Below are 23,585 nucleotides of genomic sequence, written 5' to 3' on the forward strand. Positions count from 1 at the left end.
TATTTATTTAGTAAAATATATGATTCAATCTCAAATCACTTTTTTATCAAAAATAATCGAGTTCTTTTTTCATTTTAGATTCTAGCACTTTTCTTCTTCTTTTTTATTCTTTTATTCTCTCTTCTTATAATTCTTTGATTAATTGATTTTCAAACCAAATTAGAATATTGGATAAATCTATACCTAAATAAATTATTTACAATATATAATTTCATTTTTAAGATGCGAATTTTTTATTTTGTTTTCACTTTGATTACATAGTTGTTGATTCGATCGAAACTTTTCATCTAAATTCCTACAAATTATGACCGACAGAACCAAAAATTGCAATAAATTTTAAAGGGTGTCCGATTCAAGTGACACAGAGCAATTAGTATAAGTATAGTATGACTTGGACTTTTATTCTAAAATGAAAATGTTTGTGAGTTTAGGTCGATGCCCAAATATGAGTTGTAATAAACTTGTATAAAAATTTTTATAAGACGCTATTTGTTGTGACGTCAATGTATGTTTGAGCTATTATATTTGTATTTTCATGAGAAAATGTTTTGAGTAAATACTATGTATTCTCGACAGATTTTGAGAAAATAAAAGTTTTATTTATCCATTACTGAGCCCCTGTTTGGTACAAATTAAAATACAGATTTTAATTTAAATCAAAGTCAACAATTAATTTTAACCACACATTTTATGGGATCCACGACTTTTAAACCACATATTTCATCAATTTTTATCAAAATCTACTAAAAAAAATCTAATTTTTATCTCTATCAAATAGGGGCTAAAACTTAATTGATGAAAAATAAATAAAAAAATTATCAATTGCCAACTGGGATCAATTATCTCTTCATTGAATGTAGAAAATGACAAGTTTTGAAGAAATATTCAAAGTTGGAAATATCCTTATTCAAAGTTAGATATATAATTTTCCGTTTGTTATAAGAGGCGTCTAGAATCTACTCACTCTCTCTATTATGATTACTTGTACTCCACGAAATCGAATAAATACGTATTGTACAAGTAATTGAAAAATAACAACTGTTAATTTTATAAACATGACATTACTATCAAGATCCATATACTAATTTTTTTTATTTTTTTGTTAAATTTTCTCCATCATTATTTGAGAACGTGCTAATAATTTATTTAGCCAGAAGTCGACCACTTTCTAATTTAAGCGCTTATTTGAACCACATTATTTTCAAAAAAATACATTTTTCAACAATGATTTGATATCATTTTAACCACATATTTTTCAATAAAATAATATTACATGTAAATCTAAAACTTTTTCTTATTTTTTAACCACGCATTTCTCATTGATTTGACATGAATAATGTATTTTTTCCCTAGAATGTGACTTAAACATGGGCTAAATAAGATATTTAGCTGGACCACGTGGTATTCTATTGGAAAAATTACAGTTGAAATCCGCAAACTTTTAAATGTGTGGCACTTTGATGTTGATGCAGTAATTTAGCCCTGTTTGGTGGCCTTAGAATTTAAAAAAACGTAGTTTTAAATAATATTTTTTAGAGATTGTACGTGTAGAATATTTTATTATGTGAATGTATGGTTGTAAATGAACATAAGAAATAAATTAAAATAAAGAAAATCAAACAAGGGCTTAATTCCCAAAAATGACCTAGAAGACATGGGTTGCCAATCACTCATTACCAGAGGACCCAACCAACCCATATCTTCGAGTAGACTCATCTAGCTCGAGGTACATGTCCTTAGACCCTTCGCCATTCAACTGGCTACCCTTAAGCAATATTGAGTATCGCAACTTTGGTGTAAGCTCGGGTCAAACATCCTTACCATGTAAGAAGTCCTACCTCAGCTCTCCTTGTGGAGGGACTACATGAACATTTTCCTTAACCTTTTATAGGCAATTCGAAGTTTTGATTGTGCTCATCTTTCATGCGTTTCTACTTCGAGATTTAGTATCTTCATGTATAGTTCTGGAAATATCAAACACCATTTAAATTTCTATAGATCCATATTCAGAAATAGGCACACAAATCCCCTCATTCTATTCTATTAGAAATGCACATACCTTGAAAGTGAAAATTTCTAATTGAGTGTTTTGGCATTATGTCTTTATGTCCCTAGAGATTAAAAGAGTAGAACATGGAAATTAGAAGAGTAAAGAGAAAACAAAAAATAAAAAGGGAAACAAAAAGAAAAGAAATTAAAAAAAAAAAAAGAAAAAAAAGAAAAAGAGAAAGCCCTCCACACGACCACAAATAATACTATAGATAGATGCTTAGTGCACTACAGACAAATAGCATTAATCTTCGACTTTAGACCCATCACCTACTACTGTGGGATCAAAAATGGGGGATTGACCTTCAGGTTATGGTTGAAATGGGGGAGTTTGGTTGTGGTGGGGTGGTCTAGGTGGAAATAATTCACAAATTAGATTTACTCCTCGTTTGGCCTCCATTCTTGCCAAATTTTAATGGTTGGAATAGTGTTTATTTGAAAAATATGTGGTTGAGTAAAAATGAAAAGTTTTTTATTTGCGTGTAATATTATTTTATGAAAAATTGTGTGGTTGAAAATAAGAGAGAGAGAAATAATGAGAATGGGGGCTAAACGGTGGCTTAATTAAGATTTATGTGTTTCTTTACGAAAGTTTGGGGATGTAAGTGCTAAAAAAATAACTTTCCCTAAGCTAATCGACTTCCCAAAATATCCACTTGTCCTTCTCTGCTGGCAGAACAGTGCAAAAGATAATTACTTTTGTAACACTGATATCAAATGAAATAAGCAAATATCCAATAATATATATTCCCTCTGAAACTCCCAATACAAAAATTTAGAAGGGAAGAGGGGACCAATGCAAATAATGCACAGTGGATAATAAAAGATGCTTACGTGCCAGCATTTTTTTCCAATTTCTTGAATCTCTCTCTTTAAACACCTTTATCCATAAAATTTCTCATAGAATTCTCCCTCAAATAACCCACAAGAAGAATAAATTGATGGCAAAGATCGCAGGGAATCTTGCATTGAAATGTTTACATATATTAGTTCTGTATGTCTATGTGACATCGGTGGTTCTTGCAGCCAGAGTGCTGCCTGTTCACCCCTATTTGCAGAGCAATGAGAAGCCCATCAGCAATATTTTTGATACTTCAAAGTATGGTATTTTGCAGATTAAGAATGGGTTGGCTGATACACCTCAGATGGGGTAATTTTGATTTTCCTTCTCTGTTTTATTCTTGTTTTGTTAGATTTTGTTCTTGTTTTCATGTTGCTTTGAATTTTGGACTTTTGGGTCTGAAGTAGAATAGATCAAAGTCAAAGATTTGCTTAATTGAACTAAATATTTGGTGCTTTGTATTTGCTAGTTCAGTGTGATAAAGAGTTGGGTTTTTTGCTTATGCATTTGAATTTTGATTTCCGAAGAATCTCACTTTGATTGCTTGGTTTTTATTTTTCTATTTGGGTCTGTTAGAAAAGAACAAATCTTTTGATTAATGTCTTCAAATTGAAGTCAAGATTTATTAATTCACAGGTGCAGTTGATTTTATAGACTTAATCAATTGATCTGCAGTTAATTTTGTGTATATTGTGAATTTGAATGATTCGTATGATTTTTATACACTTAATCAATTGATCTGCAGTTAATTTTGTGTATTTGGTGAATTTGAATGATTCGTATGGTTGTATTTTGGGCCAGATGGAATAGCTGGAATTTCTTTGCTTGCAATATCAATGAAACAGTAATCAAGGAAACAGGTAATCCTCTGACATTGCTATGCTGGTTCTGCTTCGTAAATGGATAGGTTTTCCGTATTCTATATTGTTTTATATATTTTTGTGGTTATCAAATTTAAACTATGAATATACCTTTAATCTGGAGAATTTGTGTTTTAGTGATGATTATCACACTGTGACTGGTAATCGCAGTCATGTATAATTATATGTAAAGTACTGAAGAATTTAATCGAGTGATTCGTTATAACCTTTTCTTGTGGCCATCATGGTTTGACATTTACTTCTAATATGACTATGGATCAACTTGAGAGCATTATTACGTGCTTCCATAATCTAATGTATTCTACCTTGAACTATTGGATCATAAGAACATGGCATGATTATTGTTAAGACTTGGTGTTCCATCTTAAAATGTCAACTTTGTCAAGAGGAGTAGCCCAAAAATCTCATAAGTTGGTTTATATTTTCATCTTTATTCGATGTGGATTTTATTTCTTACTATGGCCCCGCAAGATAGTGGCTCGTTTGAGCAGATCAATCTTGAAATCTGTATGCTTATTTATTGAGTTTTAATCGAGTCGAATCGCTCGTTGGAGCTTAATGAGTTTTGATACCATATTAAAACTTGGGGTTCTATCTTAAAAGGCCAACCTTGTTAAAAGCGGGAGCCTATGCTTATCTATATTTTCATTTTTATTCGATGTGGGATTTTATCCCTTAACAATTATTGCTGGAGTCATTTTGATGCTAAAAAACCAAATTTTGGCAATCATTTGGAGGATCTTTTATTAGTATATTCCTCTTTATAATAAAAGATATAAACATTTGTTTCTTATTTGAATCTATTTTTGAGGAAGGGTAAAGTAATTTGCCATGGGAGAACTTTGGTGAGGTTTATCTCGGGTTACCAATAATTGTGTCTTCAGCTATTTCCTTGACATTAAATTTTTGGTATGGTGAAGTTTCAAAAAGACTATTTTCTCTCAGCTTTGATGACGTCAGGGACATATTTTTCCATGAAAATGTGGATAAGGTAATATTTTGTGCAGAAGATTATTGAAAATCAGGTTGCATTTTTTTGTTCCTCTTTTCCATTTTGTTGGCTCCTCGTAGAAGCTGATCAGCTACCAATTTTATATTCTTTATTCCTTTTATATATTTCGCCACATGTCAGGCAGATATAGACACTATTTTTTTTTTTTTTGTGTTATCATTCGCTGCCTCCATAACACATTAATGGCTACAATTACTGGCAGAATGCTTCAGACACACTTGGATTTTTAGTTCACTTTGGAAACACAAATATGCACCTCAAGGGAGTTTTATTTGCAACTTTAATTATAGTTCAGTGAACCATTCCTATTATTTTGGACTATTTTCTGGAAATGGTCCATTCTTGTTGGTTTATTCCTATGCTCATGCAGGAACAACTAAGTTTTTCCTTTTTTTCTTTGATAGCTGATGCACTTATTTCAACTGGTTTGGCCAAGTTAGGCTATATCTATGTGAATATAGGTAATCATCTGGCATCTTCCATGAATGGTTTCACCGTAAAACTTGACATGTCCTTATCTATAATACTTCATAAATGCAGATGATTGCTGGTCTGGGACAAAACGAAATTCGAAGGTAAATTTTCATGCTGTTCAAATTTCACATTATTGTAATGCTTTTTATGCATTGATATATCTTGTTATTGTAAATAAAGAGACGTGCTTATTTTTCTAGTTTTTAAAAGAGGGTGTTTTATATTGTCCATCTTTTCTTTGATTTCTATTTGAGTAAATTTGCTGAAAGGACCTATAAGTATCTCCCTGATCATGAAAATGAAATAAGTACCAAAGAATTTATTTAAAACATATTTACACTAACCTTTAAATTGTTTGGTATTAAAGGGTCAATTGGTTCATGATCCAAAAACTTTTCCATCAGGAATCAAAGCTCTTGCCGACTATGTACATTCTAAGGGCCTCAAGCTTGGCATATACTCGGATGCAGGGTATGAGGAGTTTCATAACACTTGAACAGAATATGCCAGGCAATAGCAATAACTGTGTTATTCTGATTAACCATAGTGCAATTCTGTTGATTGAAAATTGACAGGGTTTTCACTTGTCAAGTTCGAGCTGGATCACTTTATCATGAATATGATGATGCAGCACTATTTGCGTCTTGGGTTAGTTTACGTTTCTTCTATCACTAACTTCCGCTGTCTGAACTTTATGGGTAATGAAAGTATTTATTTTCAATTTCATCGTTCCCCCCTTCATTTAGGGGTTGGGTAGCTTTGGACTTAGTTTCTTGAGATTAAGTTTATATCTAACCTCAGCAATCCAAAACATCTCTGTGTGATTTGTTTTCTTTTAAATTAAAGAGCCTAATGGGAAAATGTTCAAGATTTAGCAGGCATCATGTCTGATAAATACCTTTAAACTTTGGATTTTGGAATACTTAGACACAATTGTGTACTTGTGTACTTGTACAAAGCGTCGCTTTTGTTTAAAGGTCGTTCGAGCTTTTCCTGGGAGTATGGATTTGAATTATCCAGAGAATGCCGACTCTGACTCTCCCACTCCAGTTGTTGCTTTTCTTTCTGTTACTTCGAAAGTGGCTGAAGCTGGTTTAATATGATTGTCTATCCACATATCCCCTTTGTTTTTTTAATTAAGTATTAACTTCCTATCTTTTTATATGATGCTGAAATCTCATATGTTTTGTGCTGTCTAGGGTGTCGATTACTTGAAATACGACAACTGTTTCAATCTGGGCATTAAACCAGAGAAAAGGTTCGTGTCTAGTTTTTTTCAAGGCTTGGTATCTATAGCTTGGTCTAACTATAGCTTCACAATTCACAGATACCCACCCATGCGTGATGCTCTAAATGCGAGTGGGCGAGCAATATTTTATTCAATATGTGAATGGTATATTTTATTAAGCTCAGGACTTATCTTTTAATTCTTTTTTTTACTTTCCTTTTATCTTTTCTTACAATGGATTCACTTGCATGGTAAGAGCCCACTTTGGCCTACTTTTGAATCTAACAGGGGTGAAGATGACCCTGCTTTATGGGCAGGCAAGGTGGGAAATAGTTGGCGAACAACTGAAGACATTAATGATACATGGGCAAGGTTCTGAACTCTTGTACCTAAGCTCTTTGGAGTAATTGGAGAAGGAAATTCTTAAGTGTTTGTGAAGGTGTATAAAATGAAGTGATTCTGTCAATTTTAACATAGAAGTATTACTTTCCCGTAAAACTAGTCAGTGGAACATTATATACAAGAACATCTTAACATATTTCATTTTTGGTGAAAGACACTTAAGTGGTGTACCCTCATTCATTTCAGAGCCAACTTTTACTTGTTATAAAGATCGAACAGTAATATGTTCTAGGTAGAAGCAATGCTTGTAACATTTGAACCCCTTCATCATGCTGATCAAGTTCTTATGGTTTCAATTGATACCTTCCCCCTTCGGAGAAACCCAAGCAGAACCTGATGTTAACACTGCAGCTAAAAATAAATAAACAAATCCTACTGGGGAGAGAATTTTGGATGCTTTTGTTTTATCATATAATCTTTCCTGGTTATTGTTAATATTAACCAGGAAATTCGCTGAATTGATATGACTTCTATTGTGTTCTTGTTTAGCATGACTGCAATCGCGGACATCAATGACAAGTGGGCACCCTATGCAGGACCTGGTGGATGGAATGGTAGGAAAAAGATTTTTGTCTACTCCTACAGGTTGATTAAAGATTCAGCTCTGAATTCCATGTGTAATTCTGATTTACCGTTTCGTTGATGCTGTTTTTGCAGATCCTGATATGTTAGAAGTTGGAAATGGGGGTATGACTTACCTGGAGTACAGAGCACATTTTAGCATTTGGGCTCTAATGAAGGTGCTTTAGATTATGACTACAAATTTTCAGTCGCATATATAGACAAAAGTGATACTACTATATCATTTCACAAGTATGGCATGGGAACAGTTAATGTTTGTTTCCTTGACTTTTCAGGCCCCACTTTTGGTTGGCTGTGATGTAAGGAATATGACTGCGGAGACATTTGAAATTCTAAGCAACGAGGAGGTTATTGCTGTAAACCAGGGTAAACCACTAAATTTCATGCTCTCGTTCTCTTTTTTGTTTGTGGATGGAAGTAAAGAATTTAACCAAGTGGGAAAAAAATTTGAATAAGTGGACCAGTTTTGAAGTCTTTATTGAAGCTTTGACACTTTGTCTCTATTTACTTGTTGGAAATACTATGATACTCTGCTTCCATTTCTTATAAATAAGAGCAACTAAAATTGTACTTTGCTTGCAGATCGACTTGGAGTTCAAGGGAGAAAAGTTTATGTTTATGGGAATGATAATTGCTATCAGGTATTTGCCCCTTTCACCTTTGAACTTTTTCTTCCTCTCTTTTGGCTTCACATCTTCAATGAAGCTGATTGATTGAATGTTCATCAGTATGAAACTCTAGCAGAAAGCTTCCTCATTAAGGAGATAAATTTTTTATGTATCTTTTACAGAAAGAATATAATTATATATGCTTCGAGGGGTTCTTGTATTTCTTGTGTATGTATGTGATAATTGGGTTCATTCGAACCAAACTCTTGGTTTTTCAAATTTTGAATACAGTTCTATCTCTGGTAATGGGCAGTCATGGACCAATGCCTTCTTTTATTTGATCAGTATATTTATTTTTCATTTCTTGGATTTTTCTTTGTTTTCTTCGGTATTTTCGTCTAATTCTTGCTGTTTCAATGCAAATCAATAACTAGGGATTACATCTGATTTCCATTGACTCTGATTCCGATAAGTAAATGACAATTCATTCCATGCTCAGATTTGGGCCGGTCCGCTGTCTGGAAATCGTTTGACTGTTGCTTTATGGAATCGGTGTTCAAAACCTGCAACTATTACAGCTAAATGGGATGCACTCGGACTTGATTCTTCCATCACCGTCTCTGTAAGAGATCTGTGGAAGGTTAGTACCACTTCTCTCCGTGTTACATAGTTTCACCATATAACCAGTCTCTGATCATTCACAAGTTTCATTGAAACTTACCTTAATTTCATATCGTTGTGAGTTGAGTCAAGTTCAGAGGATTTTACGTCTTTATTTTCCTTATCGGTTGCAGCACAAGTTTGTTTCAGCCAATAGTGTGGGCTCGTTTAGTGCGAATGTTGATTCGCACAGCTGTGAAATGTACATTTTTACTCCTCAGACGGAGACTGCAAGTTTTGGACATTGAAAACGAAGAGAAAGGTTAGTATGTTGGTTATTTAGGTGTTCTCCAGTCCATGGTCGCTGTCTTTTTCAAGTTTTAGTGAAGTTCTTCAGCATTGATTGTTGTCAATGTATAAATAAAAGTAAGTGGTTGGCTTGTGGACCTGCAAAGATTATTAGAAAGGGATGTAATGCATCGCTTTGGTATGTGGAGCTTAAGAGTAAGTCCTTACTGGTTTGCTTGTTTTAGGCATACTTGTGGACCTGCAAAGATTATTAGAAAGGGATGTAATGCATCGCTTTGGTATGTGGAGCTTAAGAGTAAGTCCTTCCTGGTTTGCTTGTTTTAGGCATACTCATTCAACCCTAAACGAGGCTTTGTACTGTTTGGTAGAACTTTTAAAAAGTCAAAAGTTGCTTTTAAAATTAAGTAGTTACTTTTGAATTTGTTTGTACTTTATCTGATTAGAAAAGTTTTTAAAGCAAGCTAACCTAAGATAAATTTCTCAAAAAACTCTTTTAGCTCGAAAGGGGTTCGAGCCTCAATTCACAATATGATTGCCATAATGAACGGGCATGCCCAGGTTGCTCGTATGTGACCCATGAGGACCAACTTGACTCATAAAATAAAATTAAGAAACCTTTCATTTCTTTTCTACATTTTACGTAGAACCTTGATTATAATACTAAACATCAATTTATATAATTGACAAGTACAATGAAATTCTGCAAATACATCAATAAGTATGTATATTTATCGTTTATGTCACAATCTCAGAAAAATACAGTTTTGTTACCATAAGACGTAGCTGTCGATCACAGGGAGACATTTGTCCCCCTATTGAAAATCTGTTATAAATTTCCTTTACGTGCAGTTATATTGTTAAATTTAAAGGTAATTCTCGAATTTTTCAAGATTTGGATTAGCATTTTTCACCTCTTACTTTTGTTTGGAGTTGTTTTGAAAATTAAGCTCGTATTTGTCTATCATTCTCTAAATCCATCATTTTCAACAACACATTCTCATAATAAATATTTTACATTTAAATCCGAATATTTTTTAACCAAGCATTTTTCAAAAAAAATCACTAATTCAAAACTTATTTTTCCCAAACTAACTTTTTTTAATGGACATAATAGGCTAAGTGTTTTTCCTTCATTTGAATTGTTTATTTTGTGAGATTTTAGTTGGTTTCTTGTACAAGGGTGTACATTGTAATGCATTAATTTGTTTCTCTTAATTTTATTAAATTTGAGCATTTATCTTTCCATAGCAAGTTAGATGTACTATTCGCCAACTATTTTTTTTTTTTATTATTATTATTTTTTTTTTTTTGGGGTTAAAAAATTGAATACAAGGGATTGGGTTGGACCAGCCCAGCACGCGAACCCTGCAACGTGACTCCTGAATCGAGTCTAGATACCAACAACTAAGCCTTATTTGTCTACCATTATCACAAAACATTTTTTTCCCTTAAACTCATTTCCAACCACATTTCCCACCACGTATTCTCACAATAAATCTTTAGTAGGCCGAAAATTGGTACATTGTGCACGCACACAGGTTGGGATGGTTAACTGAATTCTTATGTAAATTTGTTGTATGCTCCATTCTTCATAGGAGACGAGACAAGTTTCTAATCAACAATAGCAAAGAGCAATATATGCGGGTAATTTAGAGCTCAATAAACATGGAAATGAACACAGCATTTTATGTACTTTTCGTGCATCATTGTATTAACAAGCAAACAAGCAGCAAAAAAAGGGGGAGGGCCTCCTTCGCTTATTCTTATCCTTCTAGACACTGATATAAGAGTAGGATTCCAGCATTACCAAGTTTCACACATCAAGATTCAGGGCACTCTTTATCATACACGTCGCTTGCATATTTCCAGTTCATGACTTTCCATATGTTCTTCAGATAATCCGGTTTCACATTTTTGTACTGCACACGAACAAGAAAAATGCAATCGGTCATGCTGAAACAAACTCAGTAAAAAAAAAGGTAATATTAGCAACATTGCCTAGCCCTTAACATTTTCGTCGTCTAAAACAAGTCGAATTTCTTAAGCATTCAATGAAAGAAAAGTAAGATTTACCTGCAAATAGTATGCATGCTCCCAGACATCAATACCAAGCAGAGGGATCAAACTTGGTCCTTTAGTTACGAGAGGATCCTGCAGTAGTGATGGACAAGAAAAATTACGTAATTTATATTAATTTCATCAGAACGTAATTTATATTAATTTCATCAGAATGACCGAACATGATCATTGTACTTTGTTGTTCATCTTATTTACATAATTTATTTGCTGCCAAATAACCATCTTAGTTTTCGCATCCTTATTGAAGAGCTCGTCAACAACAGCATGTGAAAATTCAAGAATATCATCACCAAGGTGCATGACCACCACATCGAAATAAGACTGCAGACTTGACTGATAAGACTTGCCTATTCTCTAATGCAGTTGTCAGATGAGGCAATTTTAAAATTCAATACAATTTCCCCACTTGACCTCTTGTTTTGATAAATCCCATATGTAAACAAAGATGAAATAAATAACCAACATATAATCGTCTACTCTAAACAAGGTTGACCTTATCACAATGGTGCCTCAAGTCTTAATATCATATCAAAGTCCACTAACCTCAAACGAGTAATTCAATCAATTAAAACTCAGAAGAGCACACGGATTCCAAGATTGTTCTCAAATGAGCCACCATCTTTGGGAGTATGTCAGGGATAAACATTGAACAAAGATAAAATAAATAACACATAAGGGTTTGAGCCACTCATTTCAACAAGGTTGACTTTTTAAGATGGAACTCTAAGTCTTCATACATTTGACAACTCGCGATGCCAAACTTTTTAACAATAGATGGAAAGAAATTCCAGCAAGGATAACATCTTTTCTTGTATAATAAAGTGCAGTTCCCAACCTTCGATGCAGTCTTAATTTCTTCCCCAACCTTTTTTTTTTTTTTTTGAAGCCGTCTAATCAAGCATTGAATTTGAGAAAAAGACCATTTTCCCCTCAGCTTCAGCAATCTTCTGGAATCACACATTTGTTCAGCAAACAATTAAAAGTCGAACTTTCTGTAGCAGCAGCTATGGGTTGGAGACTGTCACAGGGTTGGGGCTGCCATGCGTCCAAGAGATTGAGGAGGTACGGTTGAAAATATTATGGAGTGGGGTTGGGAGGTGAAAGAGAGTGATTTTCTTTTTCATATTTACCTTTTGTTGTTTATTTGAACTAGAAGGCAAAAAAAAAATTCTTTTCAATAAATTTAACACCCAGTTTGGGCGGTTGTCATAGGCACTTCATCTAAAATGAAAGGTTAAGGAGTTAAGTACCAAAAAAGAAGAAAGTGTGACCTGGTCTAAGGTCCGGGACCATGCATGCAAATTACCCTTTTTATCTATTATCTTCACTTAGAAGTCACAAGTACAGCACTTTCAACAGCTGGCAGTCACTTCGAAATTCATTAATCCAGCATACAGCGAAAAGTTATCCCGTATCATCTGTTTACAATTCTTCCATACCCTAAAAGGCATGGATACTAGAGATGCTAAAGTTTTGCTTCCATGTTATCCTAAATTAAGAACCACCCTTGTCTGCTTTTGCCAGTAAATACATATGCACACTATGAAGGAAATAAAGCAAAATCAACATTAAGCACTGAAAATCAATATCATAATATCTCATATATTGATCACTTTGATAACAAAATCTTGCAACAATTACCTGATTTCCAGTGCTTTCAACTACCAGGTGCTTCAACTCTTTGTCCACACCAAGCCACTGTACATTCAAACAATGTAAATTAATTTTTACCGCAAACCAAAACTAAAGGAAAAAAGACGAAGAGATAAAATTATCTTTGGATGCATCATTTATGGATATCGATTGCCAGCAAAGTATGATTTACCACCTCACCAGAGAACTTACCACCCATCCGGAGCCCTGTAAAGCAGCACCTTCTGCATTCATCTTTTGTATTAAAGTTTCCAAGGAACCAAAGTTATTGTCGATAGCCCAACCTAAAGAACCCTTGGGAGGCTCACCACCACCTTCCTGCAAGGAAATTTTAGATTTTTATCCCAAATTACCGAATATAGGGTGATAATGAGTAAGAGTTTCAACATCTTGAAAGTAAACTTACACGAATAGGGGCAAGATTCTTCCAGAAAATTGAATGATTCACATGACCTGCTTAAGAGCATGATTAGAGTTGTATCCCAGTCCCCAGATGATGTACAGAATGCTGGTCAGTAGATTATGTATGCATAAAAGGTTCCATAATTGGTTAAGGACCTAACTCTCCATGATGACATGAAAGAAGCAGAAAAATTCACTTGTGCGTCTTGCAAACTATGTAGCAACTTCTGAGTTTTTTGATATTGGAATTGGGATTCAAATACAACCAAAGTCCCATATAGCATACCTTTCAAGGTGGCAACCTTTATTGTCAGGTTCGTGTATAGGGGCTTCAAAACATCTTCACTTGAATGTAAAGTACAAGTCACTTGAATAAGAAGTTTATTGTACTAAGGAAATAACTTTTCATTGCAAATCAAGTGATAGTGAGATCATTTGGTTACTTTGACCAAAATATCCTTAACGTATGTTAAATTTGAGAATTTCTTGGTCATCAGTTCACGTTGAAATCAGACACACTCTATTAAGTTATATTTTTCCAAAAATATGGATTCCGATTAAGCTCAGTTACTTCGCTACAACATGTTGATATTGTCTCAGGAGGCCTTGCCAAGGTAGTTCGATATGCAGAAAGGTTCAACATTTTGTTACCTTTGTCTATTGATCAAGTAGACAATAGTTCAACATTTCCTAATGTTTTAGGATTAACTTTCACTGCTGCTTTCCGAAGAGTTTAAAATGCAAATGATCTGCATGCTAATAAGACTTCCTACACCATAACGTGTTCAACTATCCTAGCTCACATACCTAATTTGACTTTACAATAAATTCATATTTAATGAAAATCTACAGATCAGCAAAACAATCCACATACAGATATCAGCTAATAGACCCCATTTGTCTCTATATTTTAGTAACTCCCTCAGGCAAGAAAAGAGATCTATCAATTTCTTCAAAAGCAATGTAAATAATAGGCTTAAAATCTGGAAAATATAGGTTCACAATTTCCAATTGGTGAGACGGAACTTAGTAAATTAATGAAGAAAAGAAATTTCAAAGTCAGTCTCTACATAAAAGCATAATTTTTCACTTGTGCACCAATTTCAAAAATAAGAATATTACGCTCTCTAGCCAATAATATTACCCATCTTATTTTCATCAATCAATTCAATTTCTTTAGACAAGTCCTTCATCATACTCTAAAAACGATTTCAAAAACAAGAAAATGAACCAATAGAGACAAGCTGTTACGTCGTGAGAGAGAGAGAGAGAGAGATGAAAGGGATTCGGACCTCCGCCGTTGAACTTGATGGCACTCTGTAACTTGACAACAGTCGAGGCATCGCCCTTGGACATTGCATCATCGAGCTGTTCAAGGGCTTTATTGTAATTAGTTATGTAAGTCTGATGATGCTTCTGATGGTGCAGCTGCATGATTTCGCCGCTAATAGCCGGCTCAAGGGCTCCATAGTCGTATGGGAGATCAGGAAGCGAGAAGGTCTTCAGGCTGCGAAACCCTAGCATCCCTAGTGGTGAAGTTGCTAAGGTTTTTCGGGTCAGCAAGTTCCGGATAGCCATAGCCGAAGGTTCCTACTGTTTCTGTAGACTGTAATGTTTGTGAAGAAGAAAACTGGGCAAATGACAGGTGGAAAAATTTGAGGATGCCTACGCCGACGATATTGTAGTGCTAAACTTTTAGAAACATATAAAGAAAATTACATAAGACACCCCTCACTTTTATTATTAAAAAAAAACTCCATTGTAGTTTACATTTTATAACAGATTCTACCTATCAACTGAGAGTAATATACACTTCCTAGTTTATCCCTCTATTTTGCTTTGTAATTATTAAATTATTTATTAAACTATATATTTTTCATTTTTTATTTCTTAAGAAACCATTTTAGTTTAAGCCCCCGTCCCATTAATTTGAATTATATAGTGTTTTTTTTGAAAAATGAGTGATTGTAAAAGAATGAAAAGTTTTCGATTTATACATAATATTATTTTATTAAAAATTGTGTATGAAAATAGGAAAGAAAAAAATTGAATTTAAATTGATAAGATTTAAAGAGGGCCAAACGGGGGCTAAAAAACCATTACAATTCATATTATAAAATTAGTAATTAATTTTTTTCTTTGATAATTAATAAATCACTTTATATTACTTGATAATGTAGAATTGTCCCTATTTTTTATTTTTTACACACTTTACTTTTATAATATACTAAGGAATAAATTTCACAAAATGTCCATTTTTATCTAGTCATTTGCAAAAATGTCTAATTTTGAAGAATTTAAACCAAAATACCCTTATTAACAATTTATAATTCCACACTAAAACAAAAAAAAATTGGACATTTTTGCAATATTGTTATTAGCCAATAAAATTTTGACACATAACCTGTAATATTTATTACAAAAAGTATATATGTTAAATCACAATAAATGCTATGTTTTTCATTGATTCAGAAATATCGAGAACGACATTTTTAAATGTAGAAAAATGTCATGTTCAAAATGAAATATCATTCTAGACAAATGAAATGGTGTTCAAATGTCGAGAATGTCATATGAAATGTCGAAAAACATTATTTTAATATAACTTTTCATGGAAGCCACTTCTTAAATTCGTGACAAATTGATAAAAAAAAATCAAATGTCGAGAATATCATTTCAAAATGTAACTTTTCATTAAGTGCATAATAGACACGTTGACACTAAATTAAAACGAGTGGACAATTTTCAACTCATACACTTAAAATTGGACATTCTTAAAAATGCCCTACTAAGTATGAAAAATTAAAGTAATATTATTATATTACTAAAATGAAAAAAGGTTGGCATTAAAGATTTAAATTTTATATTCTTTTTAGTTCATCTTTTTATTATATATATCAGATCTTTTAGTGTGTCCATTAAACGAGAAATCGATATTCAAAAAATAAGACTAATATTAAATAACTTTATTGAAAAAAAACTTAACAAAAGTAAAACATTTTATTTTCGTTTAAATTAGAATTAAGGGAAAATTTAAAATAAAAATAAAAAAAGACAGGTTGGAAATTTATGTTAAGAAAGCAAATATAAATATATGCATAAGTATAAGATACGATAGGAACAAATTGGAAATTTATGTTCAAGAGTGGTTTCTTAATTTTTTAAAAGAGTTGAGTGTCTCCATAAATTTATGCTAATGGTCTTTTTGGTAATATTAAATAACTTTATTGAAAAAAAACTTAACAAAAGTAAAACATTTTATTTTCGTTTAAATTAGAATTAAGGGAAAATTTTAAAATAAAAATAAAAAAAGACAGGTTGGAAATTTATGTTAAGAAAGCAAATATAAATATATGCATAAGTATAAGATACGATAGGAACAAATTGGAAATTTATGTTCAAGAGTGGTTTCTTAATTTTTTAAAAGAGTGGAGTGTCTCCATAAATTTATGCTAATGGTCTTTTTGGTTCAAAGTTCCAATAAATTTATTTTTATGCATGTTTAATAAAAATTCATTAATAATGAAAAGGAAGAAGCCCCACTGCTTTTCACCTACTCCCTCTTTCAACTTGTATACCAAGGAATCGTGGGTAAAAGAAACGGCATTCAATTGGAAAACTAGGAGCTTGATGCCCATATTTAAAAGTGACAACTCATCTAACTTGAATATATTTCCACTCTATATTATAGAGAAACGGCATTCAATTGGAAAACTAGGAGCGGAACCCAGTTTTATTAAGTGACAACTTCACTAACTCAAACTCCCGTTTGGTAGCAATTTTTCATTCCAAAAAATCAATTTTTTAACAATTATTTCACTATTTCAATCGTCATTTTAAAACTCACTTTTCTCTTTAACAGTTAAAAAATCAACTCTCATAATCACTACCGAACATGACCCAAATATATACCTACTCTATACCATAGGGGAGAAATATTTTTGAACAATAATGTCATTATCATCATCAGTTTCTCAAAAGGAAGCTGCTTCCAACATTTTCCCAGCTTATTTATTATATGTTTAACAAAATTTATCCCAAAATATGCATCACACTATATGTTTTGCACATACGTCGGTTCGAGAACTGGCCATGGTGATGGAACCGACACTTTATCCAGCTTAACTATCAAATCAATAATGCAATACTTACTCCAACATACAAGAAGATTCTCTTACTCCCAATTACAAGGAGTTCTAGTAACCCATTTTGAGACTAGGGAAAGCTTTCATTTTATCCCACACTAGCAAAGCAATATAAGATACTGAATTGTCATTTAAATAGTGCCCCCATGCTTCTATTTCAAGCGCGAAAATCCTTGTCAGATTTCCATGCAGCAGGCTTCGGGACATCAACATCATTTAATGTCCTACTGTCATTCTCATCATGTAAAAGAGAATCAGATTCAGGATCCTTTTGCTGACGGTTCGACAAACAAAAACGAGAAATCAGTTTAAGTACGTAGCCATTAAATTGTCTCATTGAAGATAAAAATGAAATAGCATCATCTAGTACCTGTGATTGTACTGGAGTTTCAGAAGCTTTTTTCTGACTCTCAAGAACGCAGAAATATGAATACAAAACCATCCCAACGAGTGCAACAACTATCCCAAAAATGTTCCTCCAGCTAAATGGGTTACTGAGTAAGACATAACCGAATGCTAATACTAGACAAGTTTTAAGGTGTCCAAGAACCTGATAGGTGACGGGAGACGTCTTCCCAATCACAAGGAATGTGCTAAAATTAACAGAGACGGAGATCAAGCAGGACAGAACAATGAAAAACTGCAATATTGACAATGATATCAAGCCTTAATATACATTCTATTAAAGAAAAAAAGTGACAGATCATATAAATTTAACTACTTACCACTAATTTTGGCGTATAATTGAAAGAAAAAACATTTTGGTTGGTCAAAAACCTATCCAGAAATGGACCAGAGACGAGCAAGGTCATTGCTTGATAAAGGCAAGATTGATACAGCAATTGGGTTGAAGAAACCTTGAAGTTTTTTTGGATGGTATTGGTCATCTGAAAGAACTGTTAAGCTCCACAATCAAAAGCAGCAATTCTAATGCAAGAAGAAACTTTTCGCCTAAATTAGACTTTTCATAAATACTTGCTCAGAATGCATTAACTAATACAACAACAAAAACAACAGCCCATGTCATCTACCTCTCCCTCTTCAATAAATTAGCTTATACAGAATTATAAAATGATAAGAAATGAAGAACATGAAATGTTGCGAGATGGTGATGTGATTCATCTAAAGTAGAAAATGCAAACAAAAAAGAACATTGGGCATAAAAAGGATGTCAAGATATGTGGGACCATATTGGGAATATTATCTGCTTAGTTTAGAGATATTACCAGTTGTCCTTGGTCTTAGTTTGCTTTAGGTTGTTTCTCCCATTCAATAGGGCCATGCATCAAAGGATTATGAGATCCGGATGAATAGATAAAAAAAACTTAGATATGTCTACAGAAAAGTGAAAAGGGGGAATGATCTCCTTTGACAAGGATAATAATAGGTTCAGTGGCCCCTGTTTGGTGTGTGTGTTTTTTTTTTTTTTTGAAAAACATCATTTTGATTAGTTATTTTTTTGGAGAATGTGTGGTTAAAAAATAGATTATTATGTTGTGTAAATGTGTGGTTAAAAATAAGCATGTAGGAAAAAGAATTTTGAAAGAATTGGGAGACGGACAGGGGCTTAGTTTTCAATTGACATGTGAAAAATTTGCGCCCTCTTGAGTATCCTAAAATCCTAGAAGCTTGTGTTGAAAGCCAGTGCACTCCTCTTTATCACTCTCATAATGCTGACTACTAGCATCCCTATCCCCTTGTACAAATTTGACTTCAAAACATGCAAATCAAAAGTTAAGATTTAGTAGGTTGTGCATATAGTGAAAGAAAAGAACCAGTTAGAATGAAGGATACAATTTGAGCAATACAAGTGGTGACAACTGCAAGAAGAGAGAGAATAGAACCCAGAATGTTGAGCTGTAGATCAGTAACAGTTGCAATCCCAACACCTAGAAGCAGGACTGTCAGAGAAACCTTAATGCTCTGACTGCAAAATAAATGCAATATAGCAAAAGAAAAGATATGGAAACTATTAGTCAAAAATCCACAGTTGGAAGATGAAAGAAAAGGTTAATTGTACAACAGTAAGATCTACTCTAATCTAAAAGAATCTAGAGACAAATTGCGCTGTCCAATTAAAAGTTACAAGTAAGAAAGATAAATGAAAATGTCCTATTCATTGTCATGTATATGGTTTTCATAAGTCAAAGAGCTGCACATTATGTTCTGCCAAAGTCATGATTTATTCATGGAAAATCCAGTGATCATCTTTTATCAGCAACCTACTGGTTCATTTAGGGGATGGTTTCTGTCATACATCTTTAAGGACCATGCAGATCAAAATGGTTAATGGATTTGGAAATAAAGATCCATCTGATGAAGCTTCCCAAAATCAAATGAATGGAGGAGAAAAGGTTCCAAACTGTATGTTGCAATAAATTCTAACGAATGGGGGGAGAAAAGGTTCCAGAATATATGTCGTAATTATGATCTAGGAGCCAGCATAAACTATGAAAATGATGGAATATCTAGGAAGCGCATAGAAACCAACTGCTTTGCCCAGAAAGGGCTCAAATTTGTGGTGACCCACCTGAAATTCTTGCTTAAGAATAGGGTTTCCAACAGTACTGTACAAGGGATGATTGCCAGCTTTGTCATCTAGTAAATTAAAACAATAAATTCTCATTTCGGAAACATTAGTAAGAATCAGTTCGATGTTAAACATTGTAAGTAGACAGCGAAGAGATACAGAAGATGCAACTTACCTGATAGAAACCAACAGAATTGAAACCCAAGCTGAGATTCAATAATCCAATTGAAATCCCATTCAGAATACCGAATCCAATTACAGTTTGTGATTCTATTGGTTTGTGCTCAAAGAATTTCAACCTCAATGCCAGGTGAAGAGAACAGAAAGTTACCAGTAAATGCCAGCTTGTCAAAGTTGTAGCTGTTCAATAAAAAAATAACTCTTATCACATCATCTTCTCCTTAATTGTTATCGTTTTTAATAATAATTCACCCATTTCCAAAAGAAAAGTTTAATGAAACAAGTCAGCATCACATTTAGAGACTTCTTCCTTTCTAAACATAATCACAGCATCAAGTTGTGAAATTAAGAAAAAAATATAAACTACTCTACTGAAAATCATAAGCTGGACGAAATGAAAGTTATATTTTCACGATTTATAACATGTTTCGCATGCTCTGTTGAAGCAATACTTTTAGTAACAAAAGCAATCAGTTAGGACTTATGCAGCTGCCTCACTCCACAATAACAATACAATTTCAAAAATTGACAAGAACCTCCTTTTCTTTAAAAAAAAATAAGAAAGAAAAACAGAATTACCACAGTTCCTCGACCAGGGTAACTTAAATTAATTCTACTCCTCATAAAGGATTAGAGACGTGCGCAAAGGGATAATAAACAATGTAATCACCATTGTTAAGCATTAAACATATCTGCCTGAAGCAATAAATAAAGTAATTGCGAGAACATTCAAAACATGATAATACAAAAAATATCATTTCTAAAAGAAGAAGAAAAAGAAAATACCGAATATAGAGTATTAAATCTCACCGAACATGAAATGTAAAGTGCTCATTAGTGCTTTATTGCATATCACGATAGAAACTGACGAAACGACTGACAGAGTCAAAGCCCCTATCGTCCCCAGTTGAAACCCTTTGTTCTCACTCATCTTTTCAATTTTTCCCTGAACAAGTATCCAATGATCCGATCAAAATCACATGATTCACCGCAATAAAATCAAATTAAAAATTTTATACGAAATTAAAATAAAATTCATCACCTGTAGGTCTGAATTTCAATTTTCTACAGAATCAGAACCCAGCTGCAAATTATCGACATGAGATTTGAGAAAATTGATATATATGTATTTTTTTTTATTTAGGGGAAAGTTACCCAACCACGCTGGGCAGCTTTTCTACAGTTTGGTACAACAAAATTCTATTTGTATGCATAATTAATATATAAATCTTTAAGTCAATTTATCTCTGTGAAACGTAGAGAGAGAGAGAGGGTCTTGCCGTTAGTTATTGCTTGCAAAATGCGATATTTTTCAGCGATGAACGCGGGCGTACAAATTATTTTAAAATTCTATTTCTAAAAAAAATTGAGAAAATAATAAAAATAAATACTTTTTACGAATTATGTAAATAAAAATAATTAAAATTTCATTAAAATAAAGCCACTTAACAAGAAAATAACACACAAAAGGTCGTGACATGTCTTTACTCAAAACGTTACGGACATGTTTCTTGATTAAAACATTTCAGCTACTGATAAGTTAGCATTTCACACAATTAAGGGAAAATTGCATTAGCGGTCCTTAACCTTCTCATTTTTTGCAAAATTTGTCCTAACTTTTATTTTGTATCAATGGAGGTATGTAAGCATTCATAAATGTGCATCTGAGATCCATTTGGACTGAAACTGTCCAAAACACCGTCAGTTAACTGAGAAAATTTCTAGAACTATCTGCTACCGCAACGATTTTATTGGATGTCGATATCTTTTTGGAAAACACGCTGCATCCATTCCCTCATATGCCCCCCTTAAACCTCCAATCACTACCTCCGCCGCTATCCACCACCAATTTTCCTCACTCTCCAAAAACCCGTTAGTAAAAGTTGGAAGAAAGAAAATAGAAGCCCTTCTTTGCCAATCGATAAGAACCCATCGATTACCCAATTCATTTGTGTGGACGGTTTTTAAGGAGAAAGAAGATAAAAACCCATCAAATGCCCAATTCATTTACTTGTGCGAATGCCCAAACTACAGCAACGGTGACCACAGGTTTTGTTCATTTACTTGTGCAAATTGGTTTTTGTTTTTTGGTTTTTAATATAATTCTTTTATTTTAATTTTTTATATGAAAATATAAAGTTAAACATTTGTCCCTTTAAAAATCAGTCAACAATTTGTCAGGCCTTTGGTTTTTGGTAAATAATAGTCAAACTAACAGTTTTCTGTCAATTTTGATTCCGAGTGCGAATTTTTTAAAGGTTTGGTATCTACATCACTAAACTCACACAATTATGGACCTAATAATTATGGAAGAACTTAAATGTATATATACCATTCAAAATATTCAACACGTGTTTTAATGTCAAAGATATAGAACAAGGGGAAAAAATCACATTACAAGATTCATCAATCTCCTAATACAAGAATTTCTAGCTTAGCTGGACAAAATTACAAAATACATAATAATTTGAAGAAATAACATCACCGGGTTAATTAATTGCGTGAAATCATGTCGGTCTTTATGTTTTTCTTCGTTGTTGTGGCTCCAAATTCTCTCAAATATGTGTTTTTTCCTTCATAAGCAAAAAGTTTGGGTCAAATTTGCTAGTAAACGAAAGATTTGATATTTCAGCTACAATTTTCCCTTTAACATATTACAGGTATTGAACTAGTGAAATTTAAACAAATTTTGGTATTTGGTAAATTTTTAAGAAAACTAATTTTTTCAAGCAATCTATACCATCCGATACCAAATTTAAGAAATTGCAGAAGGGCTGTTTCTTAGATTCCGCATTAAGTAATCACATTCACACAATATTTGAATTGCATATTGATATAAGTTATGTTCTTACCCCTTTTTTTCTTGAATTCTTATCTTCAACTTTAAATTATTAGCACTCCTCCTCATTGATGATTCTTGCTATCAAAATATTATGTTTTTGTACTCTCGAATAGGGAAATATTTAGCAGCACTTTTACACTAATTTATTTTTTAAATATGATGATCAAATAAGTCATTTGTGTTCACTCAACAGACCTTACGAAAACTGTTATCATAGAGGAAATATATTAATTAATGAAATGTTGATGATAAGAATGCGATTATAATATTTATTGAAATATGTGCTAGAATGAGCAAAAATTTAGGATACTAAGTGCGATTAAAATAGATGCAATTTATAAAAAATATCGTGTAAATATAATTATGTATAAATAGCATTACTCTTATAATTATCCTTATGCTTTAGAATCTCTAGTTATCTATTAATAAAATATCAATTTTAATTGCATAATTTGTAGTTTTACAAAATTCGATTTTTAATTAATATTATTTTTATTTTAAAATAATTATAATGAATACATTATCTTAAAAAATATTTGATAATATTATATATTTATCATAATAAAAGTAAAAACAAAATTTAGAGTACAACTAATGATAATAATAAAAATACAAAGAATGTCATTATAATCAATATATTTTAGTAATTGGGTTAATTTCACAAACGGTCATTGAACTTACCTAAAAATTACAAAACGGACACTAAAGTTATAAACTTGTAGAAATGGTCACTTAACTTATTAGCTTTTTCACTAACGGTCACTCAAG

At 32.7% G+C, this 23,585-nt stretch overlaps 3 protein-coding genes across 7 annotated transcripts; 1 reads left to right on the forward strand and 2 right to left on the reverse strand.

Annotated features, from left to right (window-relative positions):
• Positions 1-2,823: 2,823 nt before the first annotated feature.
• Positions 2,824-9,390, forward strand: LOC111386601 (alpha-galactosidase 3-like). Of its 4 annotated transcripts, XM_023011151.1 has the most exons (17): positions 2,824-3,199; positions 3,692-3,750; positions 4,986-5,072; positions 5,188-5,244; positions 5,324-5,358; positions 5,625-5,728; positions 5,833-5,905; positions 6,457-6,515; positions 6,585-6,650; positions 6,774-6,857; positions 7,377-7,441; positions 7,545-7,627; positions 7,745-7,835; positions 8,052-8,110; positions 8,577-8,717; positions 8,872-8,999; positions 9,211-9,390. In XM_023011151.1, exons 1-16 carry the CDS (start codon positions 2,991-2,993, stop codon positions 8,983-8,985), a joined length of 1,386 nt encoding a protein of 461 aa, XP_022866919.1. In that variant the 5' UTR covers positions 2,824-2,990; the 3' UTR covers positions 8,986-8,999; positions 9,211-9,390. The 4 variants fall into 4 exon arrangements, with proteins under 4 accessions (XP_022866919.1, XP_022866869.1, XP_022866978.1 ...); XM_023011101.1 differs by having other exon boundaries at positions 2,825-3,199; positions 8,872-9,298; XM_023011210.1 differs by lacking the exon at positions 6,774-6,857 and having other exon boundaries at positions 2,825-3,199; positions 8,872-9,298.
• Positions 9,391-10,623: 1,233 nt separating this feature from the next.
• Positions 10,624-14,814, reverse strand: LOC111386854 (superoxide dismutase [Mn], mitochondrial-like). 2 transcript variants are annotated; one of them, XM_023011415.1, is made up of 6 exons: positions 14,413-14,814; positions 13,125-13,171; positions 12,911-13,036; positions 12,707-12,763; positions 11,060-11,137; positions 10,624-10,905 (listed from the first exon to the last, which is right to left on the reverse strand). In XM_023011415.1, the coding sequence occupies exons 1-6, from the start codon at positions 14,696-14,698 to the stop codon at positions 10,807-10,809; spliced, it is 693 nt and encodes a 230-aa protein (XP_022867183.1). In that variant the 5' UTR covers positions 14,699-14,814; the 3' UTR covers positions 10,624-10,806. The 2 variants fall into 2 exon arrangements, with proteins under 2 accessions (XP_022867183.1, XP_022867129.1); XM_023011361.1 differs by having other exon boundaries at positions 12,899-13,036.
• A 2,276-nt stretch (positions 14,815-17,090) lies between these two features.
• On the reverse strand, positions 17,091-21,192 carry LOC111386970 (UDP-xylose transporter 3-like). Its single transcript, XM_023011500.1, has 8 exons — positions 21,018-21,192; positions 20,786-20,921; positions 19,971-20,155; positions 19,796-19,863; positions 19,060-19,192; positions 17,991-18,152; positions 17,636-17,905; positions 17,091-17,539 (listed from the first exon to the last, which is right to left on the reverse strand). Exons 2-8 carry the CDS (start codon positions 20,904-20,906, stop codon positions 17,423-17,425), a joined length of 1,056 nt encoding a protein of 351 aa, XP_022867268.1. The 5' UTR covers positions 20,907-20,921; positions 21,018-21,192; the 3' UTR covers positions 17,091-17,422.
• Positions 21,193-23,585: the final 2,393 nt, after the last annotated feature.

The sequence above is a fragment of the Olea europaea genome, chromosome 1 (assembly GCF_002742605.1).
Source record: "Olea europaea var. sylvestris chromosome 1, O_europaea_v1, whole genome shotgun sequence".
In the NCBI taxonomy this organism is placed as follows: Eukaryota; Viridiplantae; Streptophyta; class Magnoliopsida; order Lamiales; family Oleaceae; genus Olea; species Olea europaea.